This window comes from Lissotriton vulgaris, chromosome 4_1 (genome assembly GCF_964263255.1).
Source record: "Lissotriton vulgaris chromosome 4_1, aLisVul1.2, whole genome shotgun sequence".
Lineage (NCBI taxonomy): Eukaryota > Metazoa > Chordata > Amphibia > Caudata > Salamandridae > Lissotriton > Lissotriton vulgaris.
Window position 1 is genome coordinate 246,568,956 of NC_141691.1, and position 16,116 is coordinate 246,585,071.

General features: G+C 47.8%; 1 protein-coding gene across 6 annotated transcripts in view; it reads right to left on the reverse strand.

Annotated features, from left to right (window-relative positions):
* Positions 1-16,116, reverse strand: part of MAMLD1 (mastermind like domain containing 1) — a 325,103-nt gene that overhangs the window by 47,155 nt on the left and 261,832 nt on the right. For 3 of the 6 annotated variants that reach the window (XM_086918603.1, XM_086918602.1, XM_086918606.1), the window contains exon 3: positions 7,565-7,654. The exons of the other annotated variants lie outside the window; for them this stretch is intronic. In XM_086918603.1, the coding sequence (XP_086774729.1) occupies positions 7,565-7,654 (90 nt within the window). The remainder of the gene's footprint in view (positions 1-7,564; positions 7,655-16,116) is intronic. 6 annotated transcript variants of the gene reach the window in all.

Sequence of the window (16,116 nt, forward strand, 5' to 3'; positions counted from 1 at the left end):
TAAAGATCCCTCAGCACTTTCAATCACGATAGTGACATTTATAAAGCAAAGAAACGTCATCAAAATTCCTAACTATATTATTTCAAATGGTCAAAAAGTTAATACCCAGGTCTATCCAAAATAAAAGTCTGGGTCTAAAATCAGGAACTAGATCTGAATCTGGCCAGCCTTCTAGGCATGTCTTTGTAGGTCCTGCAGAAAACCGGGTCATGTGCTGTTTTGTACATTGTAGGAAACTGGGGTTTATTTGCAGTACTCCCCCCGCACACTTTTTGCCTGGCATCTGATGCATCTTTGACTGAAGGTGTACTGTGTTTCTGCTAACCAGGTCCCCAGTACCAGTGTTCTTTCACTAAACTGTAATACTATTCCACAATTGGCACCCCTGTCTTTGTTATGCAACTCTGGGCCTCTCCAGATAGTGGAGGTGCCACCCACATGTCCTGGCCCCACTTTTTAATGGAAAGATAAGCGGAAAAATTAGTAACATCAGGAGTTGTGCCCACATTCAGCCCACAACACTTCTAGGGTGGGCCGGCTGATGTGGACCCCACTTTTCAGATTCCACCATGTTGCTTTGGATGGAATTAGCATTTTAAGGTCAGAGTTATGTCTACTTCCCACAGAAGAGGGTGTAGACACCCTAAAGGTAAGTAACCTATTGGCCACTACCTGTCACTTCCAGTAAACACCCCTAAGTTCAATATTGTTAAGAGGCACGAGTTAACCTGAGAACTCAGATTTGACGGATCAACAGAAGAAGGGTGAAGAAGAGTCACTACCTGGTGAGAACTGCAGCAGTACTTTGCCGCAAAACTCTGCTGTCCTCAGCCCTCTCTCGACAATCGTGACATGGTGACTCCTCCTGTGAGCTGGAGAACTACCAAAGCCTCGGGTAGCCTACCAGCACTTCAAAAATCACTGGTAGTCTCCCTTGGAGCAGAGGAGATACTCCCCTGCAGTCTGCAGGCACCGACAATCAGAGTCCAGTCCACTGCCTTGCAGCTCCCTGGCCTCACTGATGCCGCAGATGACCAGGAGAAGGTATCCGTACTCTGGAAGGTCAGATCTGTCTCCTCGCCGAGTGTCAAGACACCAGGACCAACCGGACTGTGCAGCACCAACCCCTAGGGTAACAGCTGCCCTGCACCAAATCCCAACAGTGAGGGTCCAGTCCGGATTCTCACTGCACCAGGGCAAAGTAGCCATTGAGGGGCATCAGCATTACTGAGACCCACTTTGATAGTGGCCCAGCTGCTTCGATTTCAGCCCGCCAGCTGTTTCTCCTTGATCGCGAGGTGCATCTTTGCGCACCCTGCCCATCCTACCTAACTACTCTGCTCCCAAGCCACCCTGCCCAGGTCCCGGCAAACCGGCTGTGTGTCCTTGCCTCTATAAACCAATTGGGGACCCACTGGACTCTCTGCACAGTGTACTTTATTTTAGTACACTATGTAGAAGGCCAGCTTCCTGCATGCATTTCCATAAACACTTGCAGTGCAGGTAAAAGGTGTGGCATACCCATTTTGCGATAATAAGCCTTTTGTTTCACACCATAAGAGAAAATGGGACAATATTACCATGAAGAGGAAAGGAGCACCACCAAATGTCATGTGGGTGTAAGAGAAGGTCCTTTGCCCCAGGAGATAACATGTTTCCCTTTCAATAAGCATCTGCACAAATGCACTGCCATATGACAGTGCACAAATGTTCCCTATATTCTATTCTATAGTCTTCAAACAGTAGTGCCTGTGATAACACAGAATTCACACAACTTATCCCATGAGGCTAACACAGCTTTCCAGGTCTATCCATGGAAAATGTTTTGAATTCCTAGAAACCGAATGTACATACAAGTTTGCTGGGCTCCCTGAACCTACTTTTACACTTTATGGGAATTAGCACAATCTTTGGGCCACACCCTGCTTACTTCATCACACCAAGGTCACATTATGTAAAATACCTACAATAAAATAAAAAAAAGTGAATACAATTTGATAAAAAAAACTCAGATTTGCCATTCTTACCTCAACTACTTCTATAGGTACCAATCTGTTGACCCCAGAAGTAATATTATTTATTTTTGTAGCTGTTCTTTGCAAGTTGCATTTCATGAAGGTTAGCAAGCTCGCCTTTTTAGGACCAGTTTACAGCACTACTTATCAATTTTACTGCGCCTTTAAAGCATTCATTTAAATCTTCTCTTTTACTGGGACCTTTGAGCAGTGGTATTTAGCATTTAACTAAACAAAATGCATTCCATTGTTTATTCATGCCCTCACTCGTGTTATAAGGCGTAATCAAGCATTGGTAATAGGTTTCTCCTTTCTAAATCTGGCATTAGCTAATTCCTTTTGATTTTACTAAAATTATATGTATAATACACTTACTTATAGGGGCTTTCAGCCAGCGGTCTTCATCCATTGGTTTGTTCATGTGTCATTCACATTTGTCTTCCACCCACTACTGCATACAGTATAGGGCAATGGGTTCAACCTAATTCAGCCGTTGGCTAATTTCACTGTGAGTGACAGCATTCTGCCCTGTCACAAGGAGCGCACAAAACAGCGACCTTCAGGGTCAGGGACTACTAAAGCAAAGTGTGCATTTTGAGACCAGAAAATATTTATGCTTTATCCAGTGTTTTAGTTTTTTACAATAATGAGGGCCCAGCACCTTCCCCAACAACAAAGTTTTGCCAAACAACGACTAAACAAAGCAAGCATTGTGAAAGACAATCGTCCAGTGGACAACACCAGATCTACCGCCTTTGCCAATGCTTGTCTGAGGATGCCGTTTAAAAAGACACCTTCATTTCAGTTCTGCTTTTCCAGTTAAAATTAATATTTTCACTTCAAGAAACCCTCTGAGACTTTTACTATTTGGCCCTAACTTGATGTATGGCCATGATAAAATAGCTCTTTATGTGGCTCGGGGGCCCTTTCATCTGTCTCGCGCTGGCGTGATTCGAAGCCATGTGAAATACGATCACACTCAAGTTCCCGCGCTTATCTCCGGGGCCGCCGCTCAAGCGAGCGCCGTGTTTGAAGACTGCAAGTGATCCACGGTTAGATGTTATTGTAAAAACTCTTTTAAGTTGTGCTTCCCTCGTCCTTGTAGCACAAGCATGCTCGGCTTCAGACAACAAAGCGAAGCCTCCTGCTTTGATGGCGGCGGTGACAAGATTAACACAGCTGACTGGCAAATATAGCCGCGCGCGCGCGCGCGAGCCGCGCGACATGGCGGTCGGGGAAAGGGCCGCGCGCAGAATCATCGATTGACTCGTTTCCTGGTGTCCTGCAAATCTTTCAACTGGAAGGAACATGGATTATTCGCTGAGCCTCCCACCACCTCTAACATGGATTAATATAGAGGCGCTATAATTAATGCATGGAAACAGGAACACAGAAGGACACCTTCTCTTGAGAGGTGTGCAGCCTTAGCCATCAAGGCCGCACTTTCAAGATATTGGTACTGGATACGTTTCCATACATGCGTCGCCTATGTTTGAAGGAGAAACACTCCGCGGCCTTGACACCCGAATATTTGGGTTATTCAAATATAATAAAATATGTGAGACTCTTCCAAAACCCATCAGTAAGAAACGTTCTTCCTGGATTAATGCTGGAGGTAACCCTCTTTCTAGATTAACACTGGGGTAAATCTAAGGTGGCAAAGGGGGCAGGCAATATGTCAGTTATTAAGGCTAATGATGGAAAATGTACCTGTTTTTTTAATGGTTCTTCCACGTGGACTCATATCTTGCTGAACCGTGGTCTGCTTTTAAATATACATAGAAAGGCTTAGCAATCTGTATTTTTAAGGAATATTTTTTTAATCCCCACATCCTCTATGGAACTTCTGGGTAAAAAGAAATATATTGAGGTAGCGATGCTACAGAAAATTATATCTATACAGTTAAAAAATCTTATTTTACATGGTTTTTATCATGTTTGTTTTTTAAGAGCATGATGTATAAATTATAAATAAATAATAGTTATATACTATTGACCTAAGTGGAATAGTGGCTGGTTATCACGTCTCTCTGTGATCACATATAATGTTACACATTTCAGAGTAAGGAATCACCCAAACCAAAGGTTATCCCGGCTGTGTACATAAGGCTGAGGGGAAACAGACTAGCCCCTTATCGTTTTTAGGTTACCTAATCAGGGGCACATTTTTGGACATAAGTTGAGGGGCCTGATACCGAAAGAAAGCATTTTATCAGTACCTGCAGATGTACAATTTTCAGGAATTTACAAAAGTATATCTTGAATCCTATATCTTTGTACAGCAGTGTAACACTATCCGGCTATTGTATTTTGAGGGATCCACACGTTACCAGGGAAAATCTTGGAAAACTTTCATGAATTCAGTTTTTTGTGTGAAAATACAGTATGTATCTTTTTGGATAAGCAAATCAGTAATGCCAGTTACTATGCACTTACAAACTCACAGAGCATTCTCGTCCCATAATGCTCACTCACTGAACCTGTGTGTAGATGAAATCATGGAAAAAACTGGGCATGAGTAAATCGATTCACAAGTGCAAAATCAACTTCTCAACTCTACAGAATTCCAAAATTGGGTTTGCACTCATAAAAAAAGTTTTTTTGCGTGTGTAGGATAAACATACCGAGGCAAATAGCTTTGTGAATTTGATCCTGTCTTTAAAGACTTTTAAAATGTCAGATGGTTGAATTTACTTCTTTGTACAAGCGGGACTAAGTCAGACAGCTATGAGGCTTGAATTCAGAAGGATCTTGCTTCTGATTAGCTACCTAGCCCAAATTATGGAATTATAATTCTGTAGTGGCAGCACTGACATTTCAAGGAAAAATGGATAACCTTAGAACACAGACACATTTCTTAGATCTAATTATAAACAATCTGGGTATGATCCCCCACAGCAAGTCCAGCCTTCTCATGCTTGTCTCCTAGACTGTGGGACCTCATACCTAAATCAATTAGACTGAACCCGAACCATTTTTCTTCAGGAAAAGTTTAAAGAATTGTCTGATCAGCATTCATTTTCCAGAAAAGTGCTCCCCCACTCCCAAATTCTTGTGTTCTCTGATATGTTACATGTAATATGTATCTATTTGGTTCCACGTGAAGCATTCTGTTGGCCTTGCATGTGGTTCGTGCTCTATAAATACCTATCTATAAATACATAACAAATTGTACATCCATAGTCAAGTGTGGAAGATATGGCAGCGTTCACCAGAAATCAGTACTCATCTGGGAAATAAAGGACAGGCTGGAGCTGCTCAAGCAACCCACATTTCAAGATCATAGGCTTAGTCACCTCAAAGTGGGGAAATGTGTGTCTGCAGTAGGAAGCGTCAGGCCGTCTGCAGGAACTTCATTTGGGGGTATCACCTGCTGCCTGTGCTTAATTTGAGCCGGTGGTCGGCACCGGCACTCAATTGTCAACACCGGCCCTTGTGACAGCCTGCCACAAGTTGGTGCTGTCTAGCTATTTTAGAGATAACCACAGCAACAGTTAATTATTAAATCTATACACATTCAAAATGACTATAACCTGTCGCCCAAGCCATTCTTATAGCTTTGGGGGCCTGGAATAGTCTGAATTGTCACACTTGTAGGAGTGTGATGGTTAGTTGTTCTGTTGTTAATATCATGGCAGCATGGCAGGGCCAATGTGTGGTCTCCTGATGAGAGCCCTGGCACTTATGTTTTTTACAAATTAAGCACTGCCTGCTGCCTCTCATGTGGTTCACTTGTAAATTGTTTCGCTCAATCTAATAAATAACCAATCTGATTACTGATCTTATAAAAGTGAAACTGCTTTAATTTTGCTAGCTGGTTCTTTGGCCTGCTATCACTTACTGTGTGTTTGAAAGTGACAGATTCCATAAAAAAAAGCACGAAGGCTGAGGGCTGGGATGTAATTAAAAGGAAGGAGAGGATCAAAGGGCTGTGATGCTACATCCGTTCCCTCTAGGTTTTTGATGAAACTACATTACTTGCTAAGCAAGTGGCCTTATTTAGAGTTTGGTGGATCGGATACTCCAGCACAAACCTGTTGTATGCCCTATCTGCCTTATTACAACTGCAACACAGTAGTATGTAAAAGCGCCCTTATACTAATGCAGACAGAATACCTGCCTCGTTAGTGACGGAGTTTCCCATCGGCCAAACTGTAAATGAGTCCCCAAGTCTATAACTTCTCTGGAGGTACATCAGGAAAGCCAGGGGGAGTGGAACATTCTCGACTAGCGAGTGAGTTAGTAAAAAGGACTCCTATACAGTATATACTGCATGGACAACTCACTGATAGAACTCCGTACCTTAACATCTACGAGGTGGGCAGGGGACAGGACTCTGTGATGTAGCCCTGAATGGATGGTTTACTGTATGTCACTCAGATACTCACTGTCGTCAACATCATATCTAAACATGCAGAATGATACCGTGCTCCTAGTTCTTCCTGCTCTGGTGCGTCACTTTGCTATATGTCCATTAGCAACAGCCTTTAAAGTAGAACTCTCATTGAAAATAAAACAAAGCCACAAGTTCCACTTGCTGCAGCATATCCCCACCATGGCCCTATTTCCAGTCTTTTGTGGTTCAGAGAAGGACATTCTTTACAAAGACTTAGTAATTAGCCCCATAGGCCTGCTGCCCCCTGTCCCAGGAAGGTGGCAAAGACACTCCATGCCAGTAGTGAGTGTGCGGGCGCCGCTCTGGCACGTGGAGCTCGGCCAGGAGGAGGTCCTAAATGGCCGCCACAGGTGTGGGAATCCGCTCTTTGTGAAACAATAACCTCCTTTTTAGGAACTTAAATGGTGAAACATAGTCATGGAAGAGCGCATAGGAGAAGTTGGGTCTGTAAAAAGATTTCAGCCAAATGGTAGTCCCTTTTAACACTGAACATGTCAGTTTGAAGGACACATTTAATGAATTGCTGTTTTTAAATGAAAAAATCTGCATTTTTAAGTACAATGGTAATCCATCTCTGACACAAGAGAAGAACACCTGGGGCAACATCATGGCATCTCCATTTACACAGGAAGGTACTGCACACACTTGTTACAACATACCTCATTAAGGGGTACAAAATGGAACGTGTTCTTACCCATGCACTGCCTTAACCCTTGCCCCTTAAGGAGGTAGTCCCCAGAGCTATTTCCACAGAGAAAGATCAGTGGGAAACCACATTTTTTTTAATTTTGGGGGTCTTTTTATTACACTGCTGTGTCTTTTTTTCTGATGCTCTGGAAGACATAATTTATTATCTACAAAATGTAGACTATTAACACCCAAGCACAATTCTTTCCCACTCATTGAGATTTTGACAAGGGAGCAGAGAGTTCAGTGTTGGGTCTTTTTCGGGGGTCCTGGGTCACATCTGGGGCTACCACTTGGCCAGTTTCACTGCTATTCACCCTGAAGGTAGAAAGGCTCATGTGCAAACCAGACTTTGTTAACAATTAGATTAATCAAAAAACCATGATTTGCAATTTTAAATGCCTTTTAATCAAGATGTAAATGAGCAAATGATTGCAAAATGTAATAACAAAGTAAATTAAACTACCTCATCGTCTCCACAGAAAGATGCAGGCTTTTCCTGCACTTCTAATTCCCACACCTTCCCGCTGAAAGTCTGGGCCTCAATTTGCATCCTCTGAAAAGAAAAAAGACATGTATTTTTGGTTTGTTTCACATCATTATCGTTCATCTGTTTGATAATCCTGCCTGTAAGGTTTGAGATATAATCACTTTCTGTCTTCGCGCACAACTCTCATCGTGACACTCGTTTTTAAAGACCACCAGGCAAGCACTGCTTTTGTTATTTATGAGATAACAAGATGCACACATACACTGACCGCGCTTTGGTGGGCTTTGATTAGGAGACTGGGATCTATATGCATTAACTGAATGTTGTCATAGGAGTAGTAATTGTCCATTTACATATACATGTATATATATTTCACTGAAAAAAAAAAAGGTTAAAAATAGTGGATCTATCTGTGAGAATTTTTTCACTTAACATTAAAAAAAGCAGAAATGTACTGAAAAAGCACTACAATTTAAAAAACCAAAAAACAATAATTTGCCAATTATATGTAACTGACATAAATATAACTTGTGCCGTCATACATTTCAGATGTCATCAGCGGTGTAACATGTGCCTAAGTAGTGCATCATGCAAAACCAACAGTTGATGGACAGAATGCAGAACAATGTCATACTTTCACCCCAGTACATAGATCTGGGCCTAAATCCATCGTTTTTTTGCACTCCACACCACCCCAGTTCAGACATGGCCATATGCAAATCAGCCTTGACCCTGTGCCTCATGGGAACAGTCCTGCCCGAACTGCCAAGCCATGTCTTTCCTGGACCGGAATCAAGCATCCTAGGACCGGTTTCTGGCTATCAGCCGTCTTCAGCCAGGATAGCTTGACTCCAGTGGTGTGGAGAGCATGGGACTCACGTCTGAGCATACTCCACCCACTCGGGGTTGGGTATGCTTGATTCTGGTCCAGGAAAGACATGGCTTGGCAGTTCGGGCTGGACTGTTCCCATGAGGCACAGGGTCAAGGCTGATTTGCATATGGCCATGTCTGAACTGGGGTGGTGTGGAGTGCAAAAAAACGATGGATTTAGGCCCAGATCTCTGTACTGGGGTGAATGTATGACATTGTTCTGCATTCTGTCCATCAATTGTTGTTTTTGCATTAAGCAGTGCATCACAGCAGTGGATGTTATACTTTTGTCAGTTACATACAGCTGGCGAATTTCAGGTGGTGGAGAGTTGGTCCTGCTGGAGTCCAGCTGCAAAATATATCTATACATTTTGAACCTTCTTTCTCTAAAATGGCTTAACCGATTTACACCAAATCACAAAAAGCATGCTTTTCCGATAAATATCTAGCTTTCTGCCAAATTTGGCGCAATTCCTTTTAGTGTTTTTTTCTACATTATTGTCTACTTTTTCCTGGGGAAACTGCACAGCGAAAAAATATGTTTTGGGAGCTCCTTTTTTCTCAACCTCCACTTGATGGACCACACCAAAACTTTCCATGAAGGAGTTGTGCTAGATCAACTTTTTGGGGGAAAGTTTCATGAAGATTCATCAAACAGAACCCTAAGCAAAATAAAGAACACTCCTCCTGTGGAAAATTCTGAGACTCGTGTATGATTACATAGTGGCGACTATATCTTGTGAGATATATTATATATATATATATATATATATATAAGCGGTCGAGACGCGTCAGGCTGGACACTTGTCTTTGCACTATGGGTGCTCCTTTAATTTAATTCATCTGCAATAAAAAATCACCCTGAGGAATGCGCTGTGGTCTCCTCCTGTTTTCTCGCAGAGCACTTGGGGAGCTAGGACTTTGGTTCATTCATATATATGTATGTATATATATATATATATATATATATATATATATATATATATATATATATATATATTCCACCTCTCAAGTAGTAAAACCACAAGTTGACGAGACTGTGTGCTGGCCAAATAATTTTATTTTCAGTCAGCCCTCGAGGGCTGACTGAAAATAAAATTCTTTGGCCGAAAATACAATTCTTTGGCCAGCACACAGTCTCGTCAACTTGTGGTTTTACTACTTGAGAGGTGGGGTGTTTTAAGGACCCGACTTCAGAGGTATTTTTTTCGACGAGACACCCGCTGTTCAGGCAGGCGGTAGCTACAATCTGAAGTGAGGAGGAGCTGGATATATATATATATATATATATATATATATAACTATATATATGGTTTAGCAACCCAAACATTCATACTTAATCATCCGCCAATTCATTAGTATTTTTTATTTACTGAGTTTTATATAGCGCAGACTTGACCAGAGGGCATCAGAGTGCTTCACAGAGATTCACACAAGCAGCAAATACCTGAGACCCACTTGTGGGACACCCCCGCGCCGCACGGCCACCAGCTGCTGCGTGTGCCCCTTGCCGACCTCTGCCTCGCTGCTGCCTCGTGTGCCGGCTGCCGCCGCTGCGAGTGTTTTTTCCCTTGTTTTTACGGTACTTTGTGCTTGTTTGGTCTATACTCTGTTTTTCCCCTCTTTTAGCGTTTTTTTGTGCCTGTTTTTACTGTAATAGCATTTTGTTCCGTGTTTGCTCTCCTTCCTTGTTGTCCGCCTACCTCGCCGCCCCCCGCCCTCCCTTCCCGCCACCGCCGCTTGTCCCCGCCCCTTTTTGCCTTCTGTAACCCTCCCCGCTCCCGCCTCCCAGCTGCTCCGCCCACCCGCGCACTTGGCCTTAAATGGCGACCGTGCGACGCAGGTGAGTGTGACCCACTTGTGGGACACCCCCGCGCCGCACGGCCACCAGCTGCTGCGTGTGCCCCTTGCCGACCTCTGCCTCGCTGCTGCCTCGTGTGCCGGCTGCCGCCGCTGCGAGTGTTTTTTCCCTTGTTTTTACGGTACTTTGTGCTTGTTTGGTCTATACTCTGTTTTTCCCCTCTTTTAGCGTTTTTTTGTGCCTGTTTTTACTGTAATAGCATTTTGTTCCGTGTTTGCTCTCCTTCCTTGTTGTCCGCCTACCTCGCCGCCCCCCGCCCTCCCTTCCCGCCACCGCCGCTTGTCCCCGCCCCTTTTTGCCTTCTGTAACCCTCCCCGCTCCCGCCTCCCAGCTGCTCCGCCCACCCGCGCACTTGGCCTTAAATGGCGACCGTGCGACGCAGGTGAGTGTGACCCACTTGTGGGACACCCCCGCGCCGCACGGCCACCAGCTGCTGCGTGTGCCCCTTGCCGACCTCTGCCTCGCTGCTGCCTCGTGTGCCGGCTGCCGCCGCTGCGAGTGTTTTTTCCCTTGTTTTTACGGTACTTTGTGCTTGTTTGGTCTATACTCTGTTTTTCCCCTCTTTTAGCGTTTTTTTGTGCCTGTTTTTACTGTAATAGCATTTTGTTCCGTGTTTGCTCTCCTTCCTTGTTGTCCGCCTACCTCACCGCCCCCCGCCCTCCCTTCCCGCCACCGCCGCTTGTCCCCGCCCCTTTTTGCCTTCTGTAACCCTCCCCGCTCCCGCCTCCCAGCTGCTCCGTCCACCCGCGCACTTCGCCTTAAATGGCGACCGTGCGAACGCGCAGCGGTCACGCGCAGCGGGCGCGCCAAAGGCGCGCCAAAGGTAAGCCCGTCTGCGCCCGTCCGCGACCGGATCGCGACCAGCGCCAGGACCCCTGGACCTCGAAGACCCCGACCGACCCGCAGAACGTACTCCGCCGCCACCCTCATCGCACTCAACACCGGCCGACTCCCAGAATGCCACCAAGCCACTCCTAGACGCACCCACGGACCTTTCAGCTGCCACGCCTGCAAGTTCTCCTGCATCCGGACCAGCCCCGCACCAGCACCCGCCAAGTCGAACACCAGCAGCACCCACCTCAAGTGCATCCTGCTCAACACCCGCTCCGTCCACAGACACGCCATCGAACTCTGGAACCTCCTAGACGCCACAGCCCCTGACGTTGCCTTCCTCACGGAGACCTGGATGAACGCCTCTTCAGCGCCCGACATCGCCATCGCTGTCCCAGAGGGCTACAAGATCGTCCGGAGGGACCGAAACCCCAACCAGATGGGAGGAGGCATCGCCATCATCCACAGGAACACCATCCGCCTCACGACCAGCACCGACAACACCCTGACCAGCGCCGAACACCTGCATTTCCAGATCCACACCAACCCGAACACCACCCTCAGAGGCACCCTGATCTACCGACCCCCTGGACCACGCACGCAATTCAGCGAGGACATCGCCGACTTCATCAGCCCGCATGCCCTCCCCTCCGCTGACTACATCCTCCTGGGAGACCTCAACTTCCATCTGGAGAACAACAACGACCACAACACCAGCACCCTGCTTGACAACCTCGCCAACCTGGGACTCAAGCAACTGGTGTCCACCCCCACCCACCTCGCCGGACACACACTCGACGCCGTCTTCTCATCCAGCACAGACATCGACTTCAGCCACGCCACAGAGCTTCAATGGACGGACCACAGCTGCGTCCACTTCACCTTCAAGAGAACGACGACCCACCATCACCAGCAACAGACCGCCCGCAGAAGCTGGAACAAGATCACAGCAGACCAGCTCGCCACCTCCCTGAGCCAGCACCCTCCTGCCAGCTCAGCGAACCCCAGCCAGGCCGCCGACAACCTCACGAAGTGGATCAGCAACTGCGCGGACGAACTCGCCCCGCTGAGGACCCCGCCTAGCAGACCCGGCAGCAAGAAGGCCCCATGGTTCACCGACGAACTCAAGAGCTCCAAGAAGAACTGCCGAGCCCTCGAGAAAGTCTGGAAAAGGGAACTGACACCGGACAACAGGACCTCCTACAAACTTGCCACCCGGAAACACCACCAGCTGATCCGCGCCGCCAAGAAAACAGCATTTAAGGACCGGTTGGACAACAACGCACACAACTGCAAGGAACTCTTCAACATCGTGAAAGAGCTCTCCAACCCCAGAGCAGAAAACAACGACATCACCCCATCGCAAGACCTCTGCAACTCCCTCGCCTCATACTTCCACAACAAGATCACGGACATACACAGCAGTTTCAACAACCAACCAACGCACACCATGACCGACCAACCACCCCCCCCCACCACCACCCTCCACGCCTGGACCCCGATCAGCACCGAAGACACCATCCGCACGATGAACTCCATCCACTCCGGATCACCGACCGACCCCTGCCCTCACCACGTCTTCAACAGGGCCGACGCTGTCATCGCACCCCACCTGCGAGACATCATCAACACCTCCTTCGAAACCGCCATCTTCCCTGAGAGCTGGAAACACGCCGAACTCAGCGCCCTACTCAAGAAACCAACAGCGGACCCCACCGACCTCAAGAATTACCGCCCCATCTCGCTTCTCCCGTTTCCAGCCAAAGTCATCGAGAAGACCGTCAACAAGCAGATGGCCGCCTTCCTCGAGACGAACGGATCCCTCGACCCCTCACAGTCCGGCTTCCGAGCCAAACACAGCACCGAGACCGCCCTCATCGCCGCCACCGATGACATCCGAGCCCTGATGGACAATGGAGAAACAGCGGCCCTCATCCTCCTAGACCTCTCCGCGGCATTCGACACGGTCTGCCACCGCACCCTAGTACAGCGCCTCAGCAACATCGGAATCCAGGACAAGGCGCTGGAATGGATCATCTCCTTCCTCGACGGAAGAACACAGAGAGTCCGCCTACCTCCGTACAAGTCAGAGGCCTCCGAAGTCATCTGCGGCGTCCCCCAAGGATCATCCCTGAGCCCCACCCTCTTCAACGTCTACATGAGCCCCCTCGCGGCCATCGTACGCAAACACCACCTCAGCATAATCTCCTACGCCGACGACACCCAGCTGATCCTCTCCCTGACCAACGACCCCGCCGCCGCCAGAGCCAACCTGCACGAAGGGATGAAAGAGGTAGCCGAGTGGATGACGACCAGCCGCCTGAAACTGAACTCGGACAAGACGGAGGTCCTCATCCTGGGCTCCTCTCCCTCCGCCTGGGACGACTCCTGGTGGCCTCCCGCCCTGGGCACCGCACCCAAACCGACAGACCATGCACGTAACCTGGGCTTCATCCTGGACTCCTCCCTCTCCATGACCAGGCAAGTCAACAACGTCTCCTCGGCGTGCTTCAACATCCTACGCATGCTACGAAAGATCTTCTGGTGGATCCCCACCGAGACCAGGAAGACCGTCACCCAGGCCCTCGTCACCAGCCGACTGGACTACGGCAACGCCCTCTACGCCGGTACCACCGCCAAGCTCCAGAAGAGACTCCAGCGGATCCAAAACGCCTCAGCCAGACTCATCCTCGACATCCCACGATCCAGCCACATCTCCGGACATCTGAGAGACCTTCACTGGCTCCCCGTCAGCAAGAGAATCACCTTCCGCCTCCTCACCCACGCACACAAAGCCCTACACGACCAAGGCCCGAGCTACCTCAACAGCCGAGTCAAATTCTACGCTCCCAAACGCCACCTCCGTTCAGCCAACCACGCCCTCGCCGCCGTCCCCCGCATCCGAAGAGCGACTACAGGAGGAAGGTCCTTCTCCTACCTGGCCGCCAAGACCTGGAACTCCCTCCCGTCCGACCTGCGCCTGACCCAAGACCACCTCTCCTTCAGGAAGAAGCTGAAGACCTGGCTGTTCGAGCAGTAGCGGCACCCCCCCCCCCCCCCCAGCGCCTTGAGACCCTACGGGTATGTAGCGCGCTTTATAAGTGTCACTGATTGATTGATTGATACCTTTGGAGCAAAAACAAATTAAACTGAACCTCACCCACCCATCCGCATCAACTGCAAGTCTACCTGCCCATCCAATCCCATCCGTCTACTGTTTTAAACACCACTCTACTGAATTCGTAACTCATCCATCCATCCAAACACCCCCACTCATCCATCCATCAGTTCATCTTTTCCCCATCTTTCCACCCAAAGTTGCCAAGGTTTCTGGCATGGTCTGTGGAAGTGGGCGAGGGGCCCAGACACATCTCCATCCCTCGATGCATGGATGTAACCAGGGCTTTAAGTGAGCCGGGTTTTTCCGGTGCTCGCCACCGGCAGTTTTTAAAAGCAGGTCCCGAAACGGGTCCCTATCAGGCTCTCTATTTTTACCCTCAGGTTGGGGAGAAAAAAAAAACGTAACTTTGCAATAGATGCACTGGTCACTGATTTTGATGTAACTTCTAAAAGACTCGTTTTTTTGTTTTAGTCACCGCAAACTTGCATCGCTTTAAATGAGCGCCAGTTGCATTACAGAAGCACATATTCATGTTTTGAATCACGAAATGTTGAGCTGACCATAGGCTCGAAGCTGCTTTCTCAGCTCGAAAGTCGGCAGTTCTAGCCTTACGCCACATCCTCGCTCACAGAAACTACAGTATTTTCAATATTATATACAGCAAAAACATAGTTAGTTCTTATTTATCTTAAGCAACTTACAACCATTGACAAAGCCAATAGTCCTGGCATGTTGTAGGGGTAATGTTACTTGTTGTGTTATATATCTGGAGGCAATGACAGCAGTAGCAAACTACCAGTGGGGCTGTACACTCTGCTAAGCACAGATTTTTAGTTTAAGTATTTTAAGCCAAGCCCATAATTACATCGGCCACGCCCCTATGAGAGACCCCCGTTTTTTCTGTATCCTTATATTTCTCTTACAACGCATGCATATCTATTGCTACACACACATCCGAATACATTTGTAATGTATAAATCTCATCAATTATCACAATAAACTACCCAGTGTTAGTGTTAAAAATTAATATTGTAAATGATTGCTGGTGTTTCCGGTTCGCTATACGGTGATGTGTCGCCCCCTGCCAGGCCAGCCTGCTGCCCTTCACCAGGCTGCCTCCTCTGTCAGATTCTGAGCCAGCACTCTTTGTTCTGAAGCAAAGGCACCGAGAGCAAAAAGAACAAAGTGGACCTGATTCCAGCCACCCACCCGCACTATTACCAGTAGGGCTGGTGCCCACGGATTCATATGCATCCATTATTTCACTTTTATCTGATTTTCCTGAATAATTTACTCGGGTTGTGTTTGTTGCGGTGTCGGTTCAGTCTCACACATTCACCAAAAAAAAACCAGAGAACTGCGTTCCACGGCATTGCAGCCACAGAATACGAGGCCCGACGCGTCGGGTTTGGGAGGCGGTGTCTCCCTTTCGGGTGTATTTACCACCGTTGCCGCGGCGTCGTCTCATCGGGGCAGGGCCGCGATCAGGAGGCCTGCAGCTTCATTCCATCGGGCTCGGGCGCATCCTTGCAGCAAGGTCACCGGGGACAAGAGCATCAAATGATGCTTTCCACCACTGACAGCCCCCCTCCTTCCCTTCCTGTGGGGGCTGCTCGCTCCTTCTAAATACCTCTCCCACTTCCGGATCCACGCGGGGCCTGGGCACAGATACATTAACGAGCTGCTCGTTATGTAGGCCCTGCATGATACACTCTAAAAGCAATTAATGGTGTTTATTTGTAGATAACTGAGGCATTGCCAGCTTCAGCCCTGGAATCCGTCCTGGCTTCATGTGACTTGTAAAACATTAGGCACGGGTCAGCGCGCAGGACCCCGGATTAACA